The 14,974-nt window shown below is 44.1% G+C and overlaps 1 protein-coding gene across 4 annotated transcripts in view; it reads right to left on the bottom strand.

Annotated features, from left to right (window-relative positions):
* Positions 1 to 1,592: 1,592 nt before the first annotated feature.
* The window catches only part of PRKG1 (protein kinase cGMP-dependent 1), a 726,550-nt gene continuing 713,168 nt past the window's right edge, over positions 1,593 to 14,974 (bottom strand). For 2 of the 4 annotated variants that reach the window (XM_075257507.1, XM_075257506.1), the window contains 3 exons: positions 9,290 to 9,352; positions 5,385 to 5,451; positions 1,593 to 3,064 (listed from right to left, as the gene is read on the bottom strand). In XM_075257507.1, the coding sequence (XP_075113608.1) occupies positions 2,966 to 3,064; positions 5,385 to 5,451; positions 9,290 to 9,352 (229 nt within the window). In that variant the 3' untranslated portion in view covers positions 1,593 to 2,965. The remainder of the gene's footprint in view (positions 3,065 to 5,384; positions 5,452 to 9,289; positions 9,353 to 14,974) is intronic. The other 2 variants (XM_075257505.1, XM_075257504.1) reach the window with 1 other exon arrangement.

The raw sequence follows: 14,974 nt of genomic DNA on the forward strand, positions 1-14,974 counted from the left end.
ATTTTCAAATCCAGCCAATGTCTATCGCATTCGTGAAATTTGCTTGATTGGGATCCGATCTTTCCTGATCGTTCAATCCTAATTGTATACAGTAGGGTTGAACCGATCTTGAGATTTCAGGATCGATTTCAAAATCCGATATCCGATCACTTTCCAGACGATCCCGATCGTGAAATTTGTTCGATCGCCCATCGGGATCCAATCTTTCCCGATCCCGAACGCTCAACCCTAATCAGAATATCTATCTATCTATCTATCTATCTATCTATCTATCTATCTATCTATCTATCTATCTCTTTCTCTCTCTCTCTCTCTCTATTTCAGCTGAGCGCGCATGTTTTTAATTGGGAAAAGGAAATTTAGAGTAATAACAGTCTCCAAATATTTGGGGACACTGCTTTCACTATATGTTGCTAATATGATTTTTATCCAAAGATCTTTGTTTGAACTCGTTTTATAAATTTTAGCTTAGTTTTGGGCATCTTGGATAGGCAGATATGGGTTACACTTACAGAGACCCTCTATCACAGAATGCAAGGGTTTGATACTTTTGACCCTAATGGTTGAAATACTTGATCTCCATTGGATGTGTCCTATGCTTTCCTATATACATATATATCTGTATATAAATATTACAGCAACACTTCCTACAAAAGTGTGATAGTACCTGCACATGATGATCACAGGACATCGGACAAGTATACAACCCAACATACCTCCTCTATTATGAATACAAATTTGGTTCCAGCTAAAAAGCTTATAACTCTTACATTCTCTACAGATATAATGACTATTTCTCCTATCCTTGTCATTATACTCCACTTACCATCAACTCCGACTATGCTAAGCCACCACGGAGAAGACTTAGACTTTTAGTTCAGCATATAGGATATATATAAATGACTTTTTCTTTTATAAAAAAACTTGAGTCTTCAGTAGTTGATACCATTTTTAATGGCTAACTAAAAATGATGATTAGGGTTGAGCCGATCTTGAGATTTCAAGATCGATTTTAAAATCCGATTTCCGATCATTTTCCAGCCGATCCCGATCTCGATCGTGAAATTTGCTCGATCGCCGATCGGAATCCGATCTTTTCCGATCCCGATCCTCAACCCTAGTTAATGCTTCTCTATGGGAAAAGTCACTTTTAGGGTTGAGCCGATCTTGAGATAACCTCCAATCTCGATCCCGCTGGAAAAGATCGGGTCGGAATTCTGATCGCGATCGTGAAATTTACTCGATCGCCGATCGGAATCTGATCTTTTCTGATCCCAATCGCTCAACACTAATGATGATAGATTACAAGCTTTCGAGGCTGTAGGCCTCTTCCTCAGGCATATGAGGAAGAGGCCTAGAGCCTCGAAAGCTTGCAATCTGTCATCATTTTTAGTTAGCCATTAAAAAAGGTATCAACTACTGAAGACTCAAGTTTTTTTTTATATTTCATATCCACTGGCTAACACTGTACAAAAAAATATTTTTTCCTTATATTTTTCTTTTTGTATATAAAGTATTTGCCCTTTATGTTTTGCAGGAATGTATATACCTTTCTAATGTCACTAATCATAGTCCATTTCCGATAAAGAATCCAGAACCAAATAGACCCCCCTACTAGAAGTACATTCAATGTTGTAGATGAAGATGGATGAATGAATACGATGCCTTTCATGATCATTTTCAACAGCATATGCAACAGTTGTGCTTTTTATTAATAGAATTGTTAAAAATCTAACAAAAGAGAGGTTAACATTCAGTCTGGTCATGAACACAAGTAAAAAAGAAACCAAAAAACAAAACAAAAAAAAACAAAAAAACACAGCTTCAAGAATTGGATTGACATGAACATAAAATGACCAAATGATTGTGGTCCTCACAATGAGTGCGAAAAACAAACGTCCAATTCAGCACTTTACTGGGGAACTTTTTGTACCATACAGATTATCATGGTACATCTACTGCTTACACATACTGGTGGCAGCCATGTTTATAGCCGAACCAATAGTCATGGGAATAAAGCCTATTATCAACTAGAAACGGATGATACCTTAAAGATGTCAATAGCTCTCGCTAAATTAAAGGGGGCTCTAAACACTTACAATATTCCAAGAGGGGATCTTTATACCCCTCGACGGAGAACCTGGGACACCCTTTAGTATGAAGGTGAGCTCCAAGGTCCCCCAACCCCTAAAGTTTAATACTACAGGGCAACCAGGGCCTACTTCTTCAATAAGCTGCATACTCCTGAATATTAGTTCAGCCTCTGGTACCGTTTACTTGCATGGGCTAAAGGAAACACTATAAAGGAAGGAGAGCATTTTTCAGCAGGACACAGCTGGGGTAAAACATTAATAAATATTTTCCACATTTATCTACTCTGACCTGCAGTAAGTCATCGGTTATGTACTTTAAAGAAGGAACACGCAATATTCGACCCTACAGCCGCTGCTGAGCTACCGATCCCATCAACCCTAGCCAGCCAGATGATGGTGAGAGCTGTAGTATAAGAGCAGAACCAGGGGCCGTACTGCACATCCCTCCTGTAAAGACTCAGGCATCACTGCCTAACGTGGACAACTGTACCGAAATAAATTATTCCTTCCTATGGATAGTACTAGCTACAAAATATGTACAGTTTTAATACATTTTACACTATACTGTTCAAAAGGTAAATTGTGAACTCTGCAATATTAGAAAGCATATATTTTTGAATGAGGCTTTGCTTCAGGACCACCATGTCGACTGCTATATTAAAGGTCAAAACGAAAAAAAAAAATATGTTAAAGAGGGTTATCGTGAACTAAGCAATAAGTCCTAATGCCACTGTAGTTACTATAGCAGCATCAATCAAGGCATCATGGTGACCCCGAGCATTAATCTTCCCCAGTTCTTTCTTTTGTTCTCTTGGCAGCCATGTTTCAGGAAAGCTGTCTTCAGCAAGGCAGAAGCAGGTAAGAAAAATGCATTAAAAGTCTATGTCCCATCCTGAGTTGTCATCAGGTGGAGGATCGTCATTGTCTTCTGGAAAACTGTCGAAATTGCTTGTGTCTGTTGGGGATGAAACCTGGAAAAGAAGACACAAAGAGGTAAATCAGCCCAGAATACTAACTTACAGTGCTATCAATGACATTGGTATAAAAGAGTCAGCCATTTAAAGGGATTCTACCATTAAAATCACATTTTTTCCTCACTAACACATAGGAATGGCCTTAAGAAAGGCTATTCTTCTCCTACCTTTAGATGTCTTCTCTGCACCAGCGTTTGGTAGAAATCTGGGTTTTCATCTGTATGCAAATGAGCTCTCTCGCAGCACTGGGGGGGTTCCCAATTTTGCGAGAGAACTCTCCAGCGAAGCCTCCATCTTCTTCAGGAACGTGCTCTCTGTGTGTCTTCTTCCGGAGCTGGGTTCAATCTTCTAGGCCTCGGGCAGAGCCGACTGTGCATGCCCAGGCCACAAGAAAATGGCCGCTTACACAGTAAGCAGGTGCAAATAGCCATTTTCTTGTGGCCTTTGGGCATGTGCAGTTGGCTCAGCCCGAGCCCTAGAAGTTTGAACCCAGCTCCGGAAGAAGACGCGCAGAGAGGCTGTTCCTGAAGAAGATGGAGGCTTCGCTGGAGAGTTCTTTCGCAGCATTGGGGACGCCCCCAGTGCTGTTTGAGTGCTGGGCACTGCCCCCAGTGGTGCAAGAGAACTCATTTGTATACAGACGAAAAAAATGGGATTTCTACTGAACGGTGGCATGGAGAAGACATTTAAAGGTAGGAGAAGAATAGCCTTTCTTAAGGTCATTCCCACGTGTTAGTGAGAAAAAAAATGTGATTTTAATGGTAGAATCCCTTTAAGCACCATGCACATAGCTACATTATAGAGCTGTAATATAGCACCCATAGAATTTTATAGTCTGTAGTTTACTGTATCTGCAACTGTATAAATGGCCATAATCCACATATAATATCATGCTGTCAAAAGCTCTGGATTACTATACAGGACATTAACATGTGTTAGAGCACTTAGTATGAGGCATTGTGATACAAATGCACAAATAGTGTAAATGATGCTTTAGCCTTACATCTTACCTGTTTCTTTTGAGTTATACAGAGTTAACTAACTTGCTTCAGAGGTTGCTGGATATTGTACCTGGGGGTTCTAGGCTGGTTGCGACCCTCGGCCAAATGAGAGGAATAAGCCCCCAGGGTCACACTGTCACTGTCTCCTCCCAGTTTTTACCACCAGTTACATGGGGGTGATTTGATTTTTAGCCTAAAAGTGTTTTTTCAGGTTCTAACTCAAAAAGCCACATGTGTATGTAATGCTGTGAGTGTGGACCCCCTGGTCACTAAACCAGTTTGGTTTTGGGCTATTCTCAGGGCTGCTATCTAACTGATCCCCTGGTATTCACCCTTTAATCCTTGTATGGGTATATGGACTGCAGGGAGCCACCAGATTGCTATCTTAAGGAACAGAGACATAACATGACCTCTTGGGCCCAAATACAAAGGCCTACACCTATAATATATTGTGTATAGTAAAGATCTTCTTATATTGGGAACAGATACCCCATGGGCAGCAAAAGACTCTTGGACCCAGATGTGACTGCACCTTCTGTCAAGTTACTCCCTTGTCTAGGATTAGTCCTGATGTTAGTGACCGCTGACCCAGTTGGGTTAAGAGACTCTCCATGTGGTACTGAAGGAAACAGTCAGCAGTGTGGTCAAAAGGCAATGTGAATCCAGAAAGGCTGAGCTTGTGTAGTATAGTAAACCAGGCAATAGGTCAGGGCAGGTGGCAAAGGGTCAGTAGCGATAGCTCAGGACAGACGGGACAGGATCACAGTCAGGTACTGGCACAGGCATGGTGGACAAAAAGGACTTTAAGATAATAGTAGACAACTGTCTTTAATGGCGTCCTTCTTGTTGCAGATGCAATTTGGATAATCATCTTATATGTTTGCATGAACCCAGCCTTATTCTGTACCTTTATTGTAATACCTTAAAAATCCCTTTTATGGTTCCCATAGCTGTAGAAGGATCACTGACTTCTACTAAATATAGTATATTACTGATAGAGTCTCCTGTATTCTCTTACTTCAGAATGAATTGTTCAGGAGATGACATACAAAGAACAGGGATCCCTGCTTTGACTTTTTGTGCTTTGTTTCGATTGAGAACCAAAGTAAACACAGAGCCTTAGATCTCGGTTTGCGGATGTCCGACGTATTGTGTGCACAAGCAGACACTGACTAATAGCCATTATGCACACTATATATGTCTCTCTGTAGTATCATTCATAACTTCTCTTTTATGATGAAAATTACAATGTTGTAAACTTCACAGATGGTTCCACGTAAATTGGTAAATTGGGTGGGAGCCAGTCTGATACTTACACTTGGGATTATAGGAGGTGTGAGAGTACCTTTTCTTAATCCTTCCCAATTAAAGCCTTCAAACCATCTGGAAGACATCATGAAAAACCACTGAGATTAGTAAGGGCAATAAGAGAAATCATTTCTTACTTACCTAGTTTATATGAAATGTGAAGGCAAATCTTAAAGAGATCCTATCATGTCTATTGTAGTCAATTCTTGTATTCTCCATAAAACAAGTCTGGAGCATCTTTTCTGCTCCTGAATTGTTATTTCAGGCGGCTTTCAAGTATTTACTAAAATGCTCAGAAGAGATAACAGGCCTTTTTTTTAAAAGACATAGACCAGATATCCCGAAACAACACAAATATTAATTCCCAATTCGACAGGGCTATAGAGAATTTTACATTAGCCACAGGACCTACATGGTCTTCAGATACATTCACCTAATCCGCAGTTTAGCAGCATCCTAGGCGCATGTTGTGCCCATTGCATGTCCAACATATAAACCCATCCTAACACTGGGAATTCATTGAGAATAGGCATACCTATGAATACGCATTCAGCTGATAAGCAGCTCACTTAAAAGCCACAGAATACTTTAGCCTGGTGGGGGTGGGATGGGGGTACAGGCCTCAGACAATAAAACATTGTGCAATGAGAGAATTTTAGAACCGTGAATTGTCTGTAAATAGAGATGAGCAAGTTGTATTCGATTGAGTACGTATTTGATCGAATACTACCAGTGGCGTAACTACTGCAGAGGCAGCTGCCACAAGGCCATTAGGGGGTGCGGTGACAGCCGCTACTGCTGCGTTTTTTTTTTTAACAGGCCATTATGGATCCTATTTACTAGCCAATCCTGGCTGGGCCAGGATCGGTAAGTGACACCGCGGGCCCCACAAATACTATCATTATACTCGGGGGTCTTTGCAGACCCCCGAGTATAATGATCGGCGGACCAGGAGAGGTAAGGGAACGTAAAAAACACTGTTACTTACCTCTCCACGATCCTGCCAGGCCTCCTTCCTAGTTGTCTGACGTCATATGAACCCGGCCTGCTTCCCTGTTCGTGTGACGTCCAACGTCATAGAAGAAGGATGGCAGCGGAGAAGACAGCGTAGGAGCCAGGGGACAGGTAATAAACAGTAATTTTTTATGTTTTTATTCCCCCGGGTCTCCCATTATTATACTCTGGGGTCTGAAAAGACCCCAGAGTATAATATTTGTTTATGGGTGTCCACTATGGGCTATAATACTGTGTGCAGGGGCCATTATGGGGTATAATACTGTGTGCAGGGGACACTATGGGGGATAATACTGTGTGCAGGGGCTACTAAGGGACATAATACTGTGTGCAGGGGCCACTATGGGGGATAATACTGTGTGCAGGGGCCACTAAGGGACATAATACTGTGTGCAGGGGCCACTAAGGGACATAATACTGTGTGCAGGGGCCACTAAGGGATAAAATACTATGTGCAGGGGCTACTAAGGGACATAATACTGTGTGCAGGGGCCACTATGGGGGATAATACTGTGTGCAGGGGCTACTAAGGGACATAATACTGTGTGCAGGGGCCACTAAGGGACATAATACTGTGTGCAGGGGCCACTAAGGGATAAAATACTATGTGCAGGGGCTACTAAGGGACATAATACTGTGTGCAGGGGCCACTATGGGGGATAATACTGTGTGCAGGGGCTACTAAGGGACATAATACTGTGTGCAGGGGCCACTATGGGACATAATACTGTGTGCAGGGGCCACTATGGGACATAATATTGTGTGCAGGGGCCACTATGGGACATAATACTGTGTGGAGGGGCCACTATGTCGGATAATACTGTGTGCAGGGGCCACTATGGGACATAATACTGTGTGCAGGGGCCACTATGGGACATAATACTGTGTGCAGGGGCCACTATGGGACATAATACTGTGTGGAGGGGCCACTATGTCGGATAATACTGTGTGCAGGGGCCACTATGGGGGATAAAATACTATGTGCAGGGGCTACTAAGGGACATAATACTGTGTGCAGGGGCCACTATGGGGGATAATACTGTGTGCAGGGGCTACTAAGGGACATAATACTGTGTGCAGGGGCCACTAAGGGACATAATACTGTGTGCAGGGGCCACTAAGGGACATAATACTGTGTGCAGGGGCCACTAAGGGACATAATACTGTGTGCAGGGGCCACTAAGGGACATAATACTGTGTGCAGGGGCCACTAAGGGACATAATACTGTGTGCAGGGGCCACTAAGGGACATAATACTGTGTGCAGGGGCCACTAAGGGACATAATACTGTGTGCAGGGGCCACTAAGGGACATAATACTGTGTGCAGGGGCCACTAAGGGACATAATACTGTGTGCAGGGGCCACTAAGGGACATAATACTGTGTGCAGGGGCCACTAAGGGACATAATACTGTGTGCAGGGGCCACTAAGGGACATAATACTGTATGCAGGGCTTACTAAGGGACATAATAGAGTGCGGAGGAGGGGGTCGGTCGAGGGCGTCGGTGTCGGTTGGGGGGGGGGGGGGGCCATGTCAAAAGTTCGCCAAGGGGCCCCGCCATTCCTAGTTACGCCACTGAATACTACGGTATTCTAAATACTTGTACTCTGTCGAATACCACGCGGTAAACGTAAAGGGCGTTACCGCGTGGTATTCAACCAAGTACAAATATTTCAAATACCTACTCGACCAAATACTACTCGCTCATCTCTAGCTGTAAAGATAGCAAAATCCCAGACTGGTTGCGGACACATTGCATTCATCATGTCGCCTTGCAGCCCTTGCCTAAGACTGAGCACAGCACACCCAAAATGACCACCAGGGAGATAAGCAGGTAACAATATAAAATAGTAGTGTCGTGGGAACTTAACTGGGATTTCTGGGTATTTGTAGAAAAAAGGCCAAAGCAGCCCTGAGATGAAATAATTTTCCACAGTCCATGCAGCTAACATTGATAAGAATCATTTTCCCAACATCTTGATGTCTACGAAAAAGTCATTCTTGGCACAGATGTTAGAATAATATTTTGTCATTGTATCCCTTGGGTGTTTGCTCAGACTGAACCACATACATGACTGCTCTCCAGAAGGAAATGTCATGAACTGGTCTCCATGTCTTTCCTTTCTAAAACTAGAAGCCTTCTCTTTCTAATAAATCACATTGGTAAAGCAGATAACAACGTGCCATCCAGTGAAATATTAAGAGACGGGGTGACAGGGTTAAGCTAATAATAGCTACATGTAAGAAGATCATATTGTGGTGTCTTGTGATCTAAGAACTGATTTCTAGAAATATGACCTATATGGAGCCCTCCATTTGTCACTGAGGTTTTTCCATTTTTAACTGAGGTTAAAGCCATGGCAATGTTCTTAGAAGGATTTGTAGTGTCTACAGGTCTTATACTCAAGCCGGGCAAGACTGACAATCTTGGTCAGACCAGTTGACTATTTTATGATTATGGGGGGGGGGGGGAGTAGGAGCAGACTTTGAGCATTTTATAATCCTTTTATTCTGGAAATCAGTGGAAACTCCTTTATCTTGATTTTTAATCTACATTTTTCCCCATCAGTATGTCTTTTGAGCGTTGGAGGAAATCCACACAAACACAGGGAGAACATACAAAATCCTTGCAGATGTTGTCCTTAGCAGGATTTGAACCCAGGACTCCAGCGCTGTAAGGCTGCAGTGCTAACCACTGAGCCACCGTGTTGCCTATTTTAATTTTTTTTTTTGTTCTGTTTAAATAAGACAGCTTTTCTTAAAGGGAAGGAACAATATAGACCATATAGAAAATATATAATAAAATAATATAATATATCAATGAAACATCTTATTCACTATTTTCCTGCAAAATAATTTTATTATTAATATTAGTAACATCACTATCAGTCACTTACTTGTGCTTTTGGATATCTTTCACTCCATTTTTCAAGTTTCCTAACCTTTCTGACGGATTGTCCCTAATAGAGAAAAGATTACACATTATATACTACGGCCTACATGGTATACGCAATAATATCATACAACAGGGACCGTGTTTCACATGCAGGCTGACAATGGTAATGCTGTTGCTGTATTTTTTTCTAGCAGTAACAACTATGCACCAGAAGAGGGCAGCATAGTCCAGCAAAGGCACCTAAACGCAAAACTTTCTAGGAAAGCGAATAATGTAATAATTACTTGGATTCATGGGATTTATACTATTCCGGATTTTACAGGTTTTATTTGCTAAATCATAAAAATAAACCTACATATATCTTGAGAGTCACTCATTTTTATCTTTTGGTCTGATTCACACAAGAGTGACGTTTATGACGGATCTAGCGGCTATTAAAAAGGGACGAAGACGTCTGGTTTGAACAGCGGTTTTGCCACCATTTTGCATCTGCTCCGTTTTCCTATTTTTGATGGGCAAATGTTATCAGTTTTGCTTCAGTTTTTAACGGTCAGCGGAAAAAAAAACCCAAGGATACATTTCATTGCTCTTTCGTTATTGATCCAACCTGCCGTGAAAAACTTATACCCAAGGGGCACACGTTTTCATAGATCTCCCATAGATTTTAAAGTATAAAATATAAAACAGGAACATGAACTATAGCTTGGCGATTTGTTACAATGAATCATCAAAATAGTGGACATGTGAATCGCCCCCATTCACTTGCATTGAATTAAATGCTGCCATGTAATAATAATGATTAGAGATGAGTGAGTAGTATTCGATTAAGTAGATATTCAAACAAAATACTCGTACTCGTTCGAATGCTATCGCTATTAGCAGTAAAGATTCGATTCAGAGCCAGCATTCTGTATAGCATTCGGCAAATCAACGCTGGTTCTGAGGCAGGTTTGTCCTTGCTAGTCAGGAGAGCTGGCAGCTTGCTGTTACGAGTGAGCTGACTTTTCTCATAGGAATGCATTGACCAGCATTTACTGGCCAGTATACAGCATTCAACCAATCAACGCTGGTTGTGCCGGAGGCTCGTCTGTGAGGAGGTGGAGTCTAAGATCGGACCACAATGGAGACTGCTGTGGTCCGATCTTAGATTCCGCCTCCTCACAGACGAGCCTCCGGCAGAACCAGCGTTGATTGGCCAATCAACGCTGGTCAATGCATTCCTATGAGAAAAAGTCAGCTCCCTTGTAACAGCAAACTGCCAGCTCTCCCGACTAGCAAGGATGAGCCTGCTGCAGAACCAGCGTTGATTTGCCGAATGTTATACAGTGTATAGCATTCGGCCAATCAATGCTGGTTCTGCAAGACAAGTAAGGGCCGGTTCACATTAGCGCTTGCTTCCCATTTGGAAGGAGTCCGCAGGAGGACCCCCCGAATGGAATATCAGCGCAACTGCAAGTGCTGTGCAGTTAAAGCGCACGGACCCCATAGACTATAAATGGGGTCCATGCGCTTTAACTGCACAGCACTCCTCCTAAACAGTCTCCTCCTGCTACTCGTGGACTTGGTGACTCTCCTTTACTCGAATAGTGGTTTCCCCTGAAACAAGCATTTTTTCCTACAGACTATAATTCGATAATTCGATCGAGTAGTCGAATATTGAGACTCTACTCGAAACAAATATCGAGTCTCGAATATTTCACTATTCACTCATCTCTAATAATGATACATTTTATTTATATAGTGCCAACATATTCTGCAACACTTTACAAATTGACATGTGACATCTGTTAAAAAAAAACGAATGTCACACGACCATTATTCTCGGTTGTGTGAATGTAGCCTTAGGCTGAGTACAGCAGGAGTAAGGACGGGTTCACAACTGTGTCCGGTCTTCACTTTACAAGTTTCCGTCTTCTGCCCACGAAACTGGACAGAAGATGGAAACAGGCAATCACTTTTCAAACCCATTCATTTGAATGGGTTTGCAAAGTGTCCACTCGTGAGCGTCTTCTGGTCTCTGCGGCGAAACTGTTTTTTTTAACCAGACACAAAGTCGGGCCTGCAGGACTTTGTGTCTGGTAAAAAAAAAAACAACAAAAAAAAACGTTTTCGCCGCAGAGACCAGAAGACGCTCACAGGCACTCACGGGCAGACATTGACTGCTGGGTTTCTGTTTCCTGTCGTGGTTTCCTGGGCAGAAGATGGAAACCCACAAAGCGGAGACCAGGCGCAGGTGTGAACTTGCCCTAAAGCTGTATTCACACAATAGGGAATAATACCGTAGCTTTTTTATGGTTATCACTCGGCAACATGAAATTCAATACAAGTTAATGGGGACTATTCACATGACTGTTATTTTGAAGGTCCATTGTAATGGGCCGTTAGACTGTAGGTCATGTTCTATTTGTGTTCATTTTCACAGACCCCTACATATGCTAAAATTTATGGAATCTGTTAAAAATGGAGCCCCTTGGGTACAAGTTTTTCCACAGCCATTTTGCAGCTCAGTTGTGCGAATGTAGCCTTAAAGGGATTCTCTGTCCTTTAATTGCCCTGATAGGTGCCTGAACACCCTTATATAAAAAACAAAAAACTTGCAAGTCTTCAGTAGGTGATACCTTTTTTAATGGCTAACTCATAATGATGACAGAATATAACGTTTCAAAGCTTCCTGGCTTCTTCTTCAGATATATCTAAAAATACTTTCTGAAGGCTGCATATTTATGTACAACTGGACACATAGGGATTAGAGATGAGCGAACACTAAAATGTTCGAGGTTCGAAATTCGATTCGAACAGCCGCTCACTGTTCGAGTGTTCGAATGGGTTTCGAACCCCATTATAGTCTATGGGGAACATAAACTCGTTAAGGGGGAAACCCAAATTCGTGTCTGGAGGGTCACCAAGTCCACTATGACACCCCAGGAAATGATACCAACACCCTGGAATGACACTGGGACAGCAGGGGAAGCATGTCTGGGGGCATAAAAGTCACTTTATTTCATGGAAATCCCTGTCAGTTTGCGATTTTCGCAAGCTAACTTTTCCCCATAGAAATGCATTGGCCAGTGCTGATTGGCCAGAGTACGGAACTCGACCAATCAGCGCTGGCTCTGCTGGAGGAGGCGGAGTCTAAGATAGCTCCACACCAGTCTCCATTCAGGTCCGACCTTAGACTCCGCCTCCTCCGGCAGAGCCAGCGCTGATTGGCCGAAGGCTGGCCAATGCATTCCTATGCGAATGCAGACTTAGCAGTGCTGAGTCAGTTTTGCTCAACTACACATCTGATGCACACTCGGCACTGCTACATCAGATGTAGCAATCTGATGTAGCAGAGCCGAGGGTGCACTAGAACCCCTGTGCAAACTCAGTTCACGCTAATAGAATGCATTGGCCAGCGCTGATTGGCCAATGCATTCTATTAGCCCGATGAAGTAGAGCTGAATGTGTGTGCTAAGCACACACATTCAGCACTGCTTCATCAAGCCAATACAATGCATTAGCCAGTGCTGATTGGCCAGAGTACGGAATTCGGCCAATCAGCGCTGGCTCTGCTGGAGGAGGCGGAGTCTAAGATCGCTCCACACCAGTCTCCATTCAGGTCCGACCTTAGACTCCGCCTCCTCCGGCAGAGCCAGCGCTGATTGGCCGAAGGCTGGCCAATGCATTCCTATGCGAATGCAGACTTAGCAGTGCTGAGTCAGTTTTGCTCAACTACACATCTGATGCACACTCGGCACTGCTACATCAGATGTAGCAATCTGATGTAGCAGAGCCGAGGGTGCACTAGAACCCCTGTGCAAACTCAGTTCACGCTAATAGAATGCATTGGCCAGCGCTGATTGGCCAATGCATTCTATTAGCCCGATGAAGTAGAGCTGAATGTGTGTGCTAAGCACACACATTCAGCACTGCTTCATCAAGCCAATACAATGCATTAGCCAGTGCTGATTGGCCAGAGTACGGAATTCGGCCAATCAGCGCTGGCCAATGCATTCTATTAGCCCGATGAAGTAGAGCTGAATGTGTGTGCTAAGCACACACATTCAGCACTGCTTCATCAAGCCAATACAATGCATTAGCCAGTGCTGATTGGCCAGAGTACGGAATTCGGCCAATCAGCGCTGGCTCTGCTGGAGGAGGCGGAGTCTAAGGTCGGACCTGAATGGAGACTGGTGTGGAGCGATCTTAGACTCCGCCTCCTCCAGCAGAGCCAGCGCTGATTGGCCGAATTCCGTACTCTGGCCAATCAGCACTGGCTAATGCATTGTATTGGCGTGATGAAGCAGTGCTGAATGTGTGTGCTTAGCACACACATTCAGCTCTACTTCATCGGGCTAATAGAATGCATTGGCCAGCGCTGATTGGCCGAATTCCGTACTCTGGCCAATCAGTGCTGGCCAATGCATTCTATTAGCTTGATGAAGCAGAGTGTGCACAAGGGTTCAAGCGCACCCTCGGCTCTGATGTAGCAGAGCCGAGGCTGCACAAGGGTTCAAGCGCACCCTCGGCTCTGATGTAGGAGAGCCGAGGGTGCACTTGAACCCTTGTGCAGCCTCGGCTCTGCTACATCAGAGCCGAGGGTGCGCTTGAACCCTTGTGCACACTCTGCTTCATCAAGCTAATAGAATGCATTGGCCAGCGCTGATTGGCCAATGTATTCTATTAGCCTGATGAAGTAGAGCTGAATGTGTGTGCTAAGCACACACATTCAGCTCTACTTCATCGGGCTAATAGAATGCATTGGCCAGCGCTGATTGGCCAGAGTACGGAACTCGACCAATCAGCGCTGGCTCTGCTGGAGGAGGCGGAGTCTAAGATCGCTCCACACCAGTCTCCATTCAGGTCCGACCTTAGACTCCGCCTCCTCCAGCAGAGCCAGCGCTGATTGGCCGAATTCCGTACTCTGGCCAATCAGCACTGGCTAATGCATTGTATTGGCGTGATGAAGCAGTGCTGAATGTGTGTGCTTAGCACACACATTCAGCTCTACTTCATCGGGCTAATAGAATGCATTGGCCAATCAGCGCTGGCCAATGCATTCTATTAGCGTGAACTGAGTTTGCACAGGGGTTCTAGTGCACCCTCGGCTCTGCTACATCAGATTGCTACATCTGATGTAGCAGTGCCGAGTGTGCATCAGATGTGTAGTTGAGCAAAACTGACTCAGCACTGCTAAGTCTCTGCATTCGCATAGGAATGCATTGGCCAGCCTTCGGCCAATCAGCGCTGGCTCTGCCGGAGGAGGCGGAGTCTAAGGTCGGACCTGAATGGAGACTGGTGTGGAGCGATCTTAGACTCCGCCTCCTCCAGCAGAGCCAGCGCTGATTGGTCGAGTTCCGTACTCTGGCCAATCAGCGCTGGCCAATGCATTCTATTAGCCCGATGAAGTAGAGCTGAATGTGTGTGCTTAGCACACACATTCAGCTCTACTTCATCAGGCTAATAGAATACATTGGCCAATCAGCGCTGGCCAATGCATTCTATTAGCTTGATGAAGCAGAGTGTGCACAAGGGTTCAAGCGCACCCTCGGCTCTGATGTAGCAGAGCTGAGGGTGCACAAGGGTTCAAGTGCACCCTCGGCTCTCCTACATCAGAGCCGAGGGTGCGCTTGAACCCTTGTGCAGCCTCGGCTCTGCTACATCAGAGCCGAGGGTGCGCTTGAACCCTTGTGCACACTCTGCT

This window comes from Leptodactylus fuscus, chromosome 10 (assembly GCF_031893055.1).
Source record: "Leptodactylus fuscus isolate aLepFus1 chromosome 10, aLepFus1.hap2, whole genome shotgun sequence".
NCBI lineage: Eukaryota > Metazoa > Chordata > Amphibia > Anura > Leptodactylidae > Leptodactylus > Leptodactylus fuscus.